Below are 8241 nucleotides of genomic sequence, written 5' to 3' on the forward strand. Positions count from 1 at the left end.
ACTTTTAAGTCATCACTGCCTTTTCCTACTTGCTTGCCTATACACACATATATGCACACATGCACACTCAGTGTCAGCATTTAGTTGTGTTCATAACAAAATAATGGAAAATTTCGTGGTTCTATTTCAAAATAATTATGGGAACCTATGATTTAGCATTATACAAGCCAAAAAATTTGGAATTTAGGGAATGAAGAAGGGTCCATCTTCCTTCATTGGCTGAAAACTTAAATGAAAATGTTTTACACCTTAGGAACAAATATTTGCTATGATAATAAAGCACTAAGAAAATGCTACATACAATAAAACCCCTATATTTCAACCAGTTCATTCAATTTAATTTCTTATTCTTTTTACTACTTATAATAAGATAAAGAAATAAAAAGTGATTCTATTTTTATTTCTCTAGTTTTAAGATACTGTGATAGAAAAAGTCATTGCGCAAATTTTCAATTTTAAGCCAAGCATTTATTAGTTTGACATTATACTAAATATGCAAAACTAATAATACTTTCACATTTCTGCTTTAATTATAAATTCTCTATGATTTTTAAAAATTCCTATTTTATCTGACTTGTTTTCACAGAGCTGATTGTCAAAAGAAAGAGTCACATTACATTTAATCACAGATGAACAAGCTCTGAGTAAACTCACAGTTTTTTATTAGGTATTTCAAAGCACATATGTAATTAGAGGTAAACTGGCCTTATGTATAGTGAAATTTAAACTGTGTATTAGATCTCACTAGAAGGGAACACACCAAGAAGCTATCAAATCTTCAGCTCTTCAGAACAGTCATACCTTTTCCCACCTACTCCCCTAACACCCTAAGATATCTAACATTACTATTGTTAAGGCAAACTAAATATGGCCTGAGAAGGACTCTCTACTCCCATACCTATGTGTCCTAGTGAACCAACTGCAACCTAACTTAATAGGTAAACAAGACTGAATACCTAACTTTGTAGTATGCACCTGTAACAATAGCTGAGTCTTGGCCAATCGCAGCAGCCATACTTCAACCACTCATACTCTGCTGAGTGTTCAAACTGTGTTCAAATAAGGCAAATGCCAAACTGTAACCAATCCAGTTGTTTCTGTACCTCACTTCGAATTTCTGTATGTCATTTCCCTTTTTTGTCTACAAATTTATTCTGACCAAAAGGCATCCCTGGAGTCTCTCTGAATTTACTGTGATTTTATGGGCTGCCAAATTCGCAAATCATTCATTGCTCAATCACAGTCCTTTAAATTTGGCTACAGTTTTTCTTTGAACAGAAGGTGTCAGAAGCGGGGGTCCAAAGTAGACCTTTGAACAACCCCCAGGAGTGCTGAGTGAACAGGCAAGGTACCTACAAGGACTCACTTGTGTCCTTTGGTCCCTCAGACAGAAATGGAACTGGGTCCAGGATGAGATTTGATCCTGTAATTAACAGCCTTGTTTTCACAGAGTTTAATCCAGTTAGAAGCCTCTTACATCCAACTGGGTCAGAAAAAAGCTGGTAGTAAATGGTAATATTGTAGGGGTTGTAAAATTTGGCTTTTCAAAATCCACAGCGATTTTTGAGTTCGACCCCATTGTTTAATTTTTCTTGCATGCTTATGCGGAAAAAAATTGTTTTAAAAATCAACTTAGGAGTCATGAGTTCTTTGCAAGGAGGTTTTTAAGCAGAGACAACAACCACTTGACAGAGATAATAAATACAGTTCCTTCTACAATATTCATTGAATGACAATTAACTATCAGGTATATTAGATCAAACAGCACAGTAACCTTGTGATAACAGGATTCCATGATCTTAAAATTGGGGAAAATAAATGCAACAGCCACTTTTCAGCTTACCTTTTTTTTCGCCTGCAATACTATTATTTCATATAATCGTGGGATAAATGAGCAATAATTTTGTTGTTGATCTCTCTTTATGTTAACATTTTCATAATATGATGTCTTTTTCCTTTAGAAAATTCAAACAGAAATTAAGAGTTCTCAATTTTAAATCTAAATGTTTATGGAAGCAAAGAAATTCTTTCTACAGCAGGATGTTCCGCTTTTAAAGTATGGGATAATAAGATCATCTAGGTGTATTAAACCAATAAATTCAAGATTTTGTAAAATGTATTTGTTTTGTTGGTTAGTTATGCTTTTTTCCAATTGAGAGCATTATTATAAACCTATTTGAATAATTATTACAAAAAGAAAAGATCTGGTATTTACATCATGAATTGAACAAAAAGCTAACTCTAAAAAAAAGTTCCCTTTCTGTTATACACATCCAAAGGAATTAAAATCAATTTTTAAAAGTTTCCTGTGTATTCTATGTACCATTAAATTCCAAATCCCTTGGTATTTCAACTATTACCAAAATAAGAGGAAAATAGCCCTGTGCTATCTATATCAGAAAACAGCATAAAGATCTTTGAAAACAAAAGGGAAACTTCTTTTCATTGAAATTCAGGTAACCTCAAGAAAGAATCAAAAACTAAGTAAGCAGTGAATAAGAGCCCAATCTTGGGAGTTAGACAGCCCAATAAGATCCCAGCATTCCTACCTACTGCTTATATAATCTTATGCAAATCACCTAACTTCTCTAAGCTTCAGATTCATCCCCTGATGAAACTGGTGATTGGAATCTGGTCATTGGAAATAGTGATAACCAATTCTCAAGGTTGCAATGATTAAAGTAGATAATATATGTAAAATAAGGTGGTTAATGCCAATAGGGCTTTTAATAAACACACAATAACTGTGAGCTAGTATTATTACAAGAATCACATTTAAACCAGATATACAGACTACACCACTATTTTTTCTATTTCACAAAGAGGATTTTTTTTAAAAATCTGATATGCAACATTTCCAACAAACTATATAGAACATATGCAGATTAAAAAATATATAACACACCCACAGTCAATATCATACTGAATGGGCAAAAACTAGAGGCATTCCCTTTGAAATCTGGCACTAGGTAAGGATGACCTCTCTCACCACTCCTATTCAATATAGTAATGGAAGTTCTAGCCAGAGCAATCAGGCAAGAAAAAGAAATAAAGGGTATTCAATAAGGAAAGGAGGAAGGCAAATTGTCTCTGTTTGCAGATGATATGATTGTATATTTAAGAAGACCCCATCATCTCAGCCCAAAATCTCCTGAAACTGATAAGCAACTTCAGCAAAGTCTCAGGATACTAAATCAATGTGCAAAAATCAGAAGCATTCCTATACACCAGTAACAGACTTAAAGAGAGCCAAATCAAGAATGAACTACCATTCACAACTGCTACAAAGGGAATAAAATACTTAGGAATACAACTAACCTCTTAGGATGTAAAGGATCTCTTCAAGGAGAAGTACAAACCACTGCTCCACAAAATAAGAGAGGACACAAACAGATGGAGAAACATTCCATGCTCATGGTTAGGAAGAATCAATATCATGAAAATGACCATATTGCCCAAAGTAATTTACAGATTCAATGCTATCCCCATCAAGTTACTACTGACCTTCATCACAGAACTGTACAAAAACATGCTAAACTTCATATGGAGCCAAAAGAGAACCCGCATAGCCAAGTCAATTCTAAGCAAAAAGAACAAAGCTGGAGGCATCATGATACCTGACTTCAAACTATACTACAAGGCTACAGTAGTCAAAACAGCATGGTACTGGTAACAAAACAGAGATATAGACCAAGGGAACAGAACAGAGGCCTCGGAGGCAACGCCACACATCTACAACCATCCGATCTTTGACAAACCTCACAAAAACAAGCCATGGGGAAAAGATTTCCTGTTTAATAAATCCTGTTGGGAAAACTGGCTAGCCATGTGCAGAAAGCAGAAACTGGACCCCTTCCTGACACCTTACACTAAAATTAACTCCAGATGGATTAAACACTTAAACATAAGACCTAACACCATAAAAACCCTAGAAGAAAATCTAGGCAAGACCATTCAGGACATAGGCATAGGCAAGGACTTGATGACAAAAACACCAAAAGCATTGGCAACAAAAGCCAAAATAAACAAATGGGATCTAATCAAACTCCAGAGCTTCTGTACAGCAAAAGAAACAGTCATTAGAGTGAATTGGCAATCAACAGAATGAGAAAATTTTTGCAATCTACCCACCTGACAAAGGGCTAATATCCAGAACCTACAAAGAACTAAAACAGATTTACAAGAAAAAACAAACAAGCCCATTCAAAAGTGGGCAAAGGACACGAACAGACACTTTACAAAAGAAGACATATATAAGGCCAACAAACATGAAAAAATGCTCATCATCACTGGTCATTAGAGAAATGTAAATCAAAACGACATTAAGATACCGTCTCACGCCAGTTACATGTTCTTCACATGTACCCCAAAACCTAAAATGCAATAAAATATATATAAAAAATAATATATATATATATATATATATATATAAAACACAAAGTTACGTAATTACTATTACTTTCTTTGTTCAGTAGTGCTGCGATTTAATATGCACCTACCATCTCACTCACTACTAAATGCCCACTTCCTTACTGATTATTATTTGCTAAAAACTCAACAAATAAAAAGAAAAACAAAAAAAAATCAAAAAACTTGCTTTCAGTCCTCAAAAAGATTTATGGATAAGAAATTTATATATGAAATATCAGAAATATCACATATCATTTAGATCTGTATCTTTCCCAAAAAGAGATCTATACACTTATCTTTCATTTAAAGTGACAAAATATCTCCACTTTCGTACTGAATCAAGACTACCAGAATAATCCTGACTCACTATATAAAACAAAAAGTCCAAAAAATAAAAAAACAAGTAGAAAATGTCAACTGCCAGAAGGAACTAAGACAACTCCAAGTAAAAGATACAGTGAAAGCAGTTAAAGAGCAAACAAATTACTAAAATGATGAAATGACTGAAGCAGTCAGGAATGCAATCTATATTAATACATTTCTTCAAAAAGTTAAAATACAAATGGAAGAAAGGGAAATACAGGAGAAATAACAAAGATCAATTAAAGCAACAGCACAATAAATGGAGGGAGAATGAGAGTGGGACAAGGTTGGGGAAGTAAAACAGGCTGGTAGGAAAAACCACCAAGCAGAATCTGTCAACACTGCTTAGAGTCTCAATTATACCTGGGGTAGTCAGTCAGAAGTACAGTGAAATGGGTGGAAAACAATCATCACAGAATTATATACATTTTAAAAGATGAATTTTGACTTATATTACTTAAACCTCAATAAAACTGAGAAGAGAGGAAGGAGAAAAGGCAAGAGAGAGAGAGGGCAAGATAGAGAGAGAGGAGGTGGGGGGAAGGGGGAGAGGAAGAGAGAGTGCATTCACACAAACCAGCCAATCTGGCAGAAAAAGAGGATAGGATTAAAATATTGAAGAACAAAAGCATATGTCAAGAAGACTATGATCCTCTACAGATCTTGTCTTGTTTGGAATAATAATAGTATTATTAAGCAAAGACTTAATTAAGCTAAATAGGCATGTTAATGTTCTGGCATAACTACTAAAAGAATAAAAATACCAAGGTATATATTCCATATTAAGAGGGTAAAAAAATGGACAGGATAATGGATTACAGTATAAATTCCCAAAAACAAGGGCCATGTTTTATTCTTGTTATTCTCAGTTATTAAGTTCAGAACGGCCACAAAACAAGAATTCAAACAATGTTTACTCAATGAATGAACGGTAGCAGGGGAGTCCAAGCAAGATCCTAAAATATATCCACTGCTAGTATACAGATATGTCTGATCTGTCTAGCAAATTAATTGAGTATGTAATCACTCTGTGGCTTCTTGGGAGAACATTTATGCTATAAGAGAGAAAGAATCAGGCAGATAAGCTGGACTCCTAAAAATCTAATTATGAGAAAAGGTAGTAGATTCTGAGGACAACATGGTATTTGCTACTCAATTTTGCCTTTCATGAACTCATGTCTAAGGCCTAACTGTAGGAGGAGAAAACAGAGTTATTCTGCCAGAAATGTATTTCATCATAAATATTCTTTGACTTACACTGACTGAGAATATCTTCTAAATCCATCATGTAGTCAGAGGATTGAAGATGAGAGCCAGAGATAAAATGCAGAATTTTGGGTCACCTTCTTTTACATTTTCTCTGATCGTTGGTCTACTTTTTAATTAAGGACAGTATATTTCAATACATGGATACATGGGCTGTGTAGTCAAACAGGCTTCAATTTAACTTTAGCTCTTCTATTTGATAGTTGCATGATGTGGAATATTTTATTTATCCCCTTTAACCCTTGGGTTTTTCACTCATAAAATAGATATAACAATATTAACTATGCAAAGCTTGCTGTGAAGATTAAATGAGTTAATGCATATATAGTAGGTTGCACAAGATTTAGCTTATTAAAAAAACCAATAACTTTCATATAGATTACACCAAAATATAACACTTCTTGGAGTTTTTCATACTAAGTTGTCCTTTCTTTATAACATAGCCTAGTCTGAATTATTAGAATACTTTTCTAGCCAAGAGCTATATTTTTACTTACTGGACTATATCATACTGTCCAGGACCAGGACTTGACTTTTTAGGTAACTCTTGTCTTCCTGAAGAGTTGCCAAAATGTATGCCTTTGTATTTCAAAGTTGCATTGGAAACACCCTAAAAAATAAAAAGTTTTCAAAAGTGAGGATGAAACAGTTTAAATAAGTCATGAAACAATGTTTAGCATTACCTAGGTCTAAATCTAAAGCAAGGATAGCCTCCTTAAGGGGGTTCCACTGGTCAATGCCAGAGTGTTCCTTGAAAGATCCCAGGCTAAGTTGTCATTGTTGGATCCCATCCCACTCGTGAGTCAGCTAGTTTTCCTGGAGAAGTATCTCTAACATTAGCATATTCTCAACTAATATGAATAGCTTTGCTCTTGACAGTACACCTAGTAATCTGAAACCTTAAGAAAAATTAAAATTAGCTCCTCATCATTTAAAAAAGAGAGAAGGGATAACATTACTTAGGAAATAGAAATATCTATTAAATATTACCTTAACTAAATAGATTGAAAAAATGCAAACAGCACCAACAGTCGTTAGATAACTTCATATTAATGTAACCTTTACACATAGTTAGAAATACTTAACAATAAATTAAACACTAGCCTAAGTTCATTTTACTGTTAATGTTTAAAGACAGGATCAGGAAAAATATTGCGACGATGGCTCAATAGGAACAGCTGCAGAGTGCAGTTCCCACTAAGAAAAACACAGAGTGCTCACTGCATTTCCAAACAAGTTTTCGCTGCCCACAGACCAGGAGACTCTGGGGCCAAAAGCACCATGAGTTTTCAGCATGGCTAGTGCCATGGGTTGGCGCACAGAAACTCACACAAATCTGAGCAGCCATTTCAACTGGCACCTGGAACGCCTGTGAGACAGAGCTGCCCATTCAACTGAAAGGGAGGGGGCTGAGTCAGGAAGCCAAGCTATCTGGCTCAGCAGGTACCACCTTCGCAAAACAAGCAATCTGAAATGCTCTGGATTGAGAGTTTCACAGCAAGCGCAGCTCGACCCGGGATGGTCCAGCTCAGTGGGGGGAAGGGCATCTGCTGCTACCAAGGCAGTCTGCCAATACCGAGGCAGTTCACACAGCAGCTGGGCAGAGCCTGCAGCAGCTCAGCAACACCTCTGCTGGCAGACTGTGACTAGACTACTCCATGAGGGGCAGGGCAACTCTCAAAAAAGGCAGCAGCATGTCAGGAACTTATAAATAAAGCCAACTTTCCCAGGTCACAGCACCTAGGAAAAGAGGCGGATATGAGTTCTGCTGCAGCAGACTTAAAGGTACCTGCCAAGCAGCTCTGCATGGAACAATGGAGTTCCCAGCACAGCACTCGAACTCCTAGAAGGGACAGAATGTCTCCTCAAGCAGCTCCCCAACACCCATATACCCAAAGAGACACCTCATAAAGGAGGGCTCAGGCCAACATCTGGTGGGTACCCTTCTGGGACAAAGATAACAGAAGAAGAAACCAGCAGCAACCCTTACTGTTCTGCAGCCCCCGCAGGTGATCCCCAGGCAAGCAAGTCTGCAGTGGACCTCCAGCAGTCCTGCAGCAGAGAAGTCTGTTAGAAGAAACACTAAGAAACAGAAAGAAATAGCTTCAACATCAACAAAAAGGATGTCCACTCAGAGACCCCATCCAAAAATCACCAACTACAAAGACCACAGGTAGATAAAGCCACTAAGATGGGAAAAAA

General features: G+C 36.1%; 1 protein-coding gene across 2 annotated transcripts in view; it reads right to left on the reverse strand.

Moving 5' to 3' along the window:
• Positions 1-1769: 1769 nt before the first annotated feature.
• Positions 1770-8241, reverse strand: part of STPG2 (sperm tail PG-rich repeat containing 2) — a 45984-nt gene continuing 39512 nt past the window's right edge. For both annotated transcript variants that reach the window (XM_037743431.1, XM_017542429.2), the window contains 2 exons: positions 6537-6649; positions 1770-1955 (listed from right to left, as the gene is read on the reverse strand). In XM_037743431.1, coding sequence (XP_037599359.1) covers positions 1835-1955; positions 6537-6649 — 234 coding nt within the window. In that variant the 3' untranslated portion in view covers positions 1770-1834. The remainder of the gene's footprint in view (positions 1956-6536; positions 6650-8241) is intronic.

Source organism: Cebus imitator, unplaced genomic scaffold (genome assembly GCF_001604975.1).
Source record: "Cebus imitator isolate Cc_AM_T3 unplaced genomic scaffold, Cebus_imitator-1.0 Scaffold144, whole genome shotgun sequence".
NCBI classification, from domain to species: domain Eukaryota; kingdom Metazoa; phylum Chordata; class Mammalia; order Primates; family Cebidae; genus Cebus; species Cebus imitator.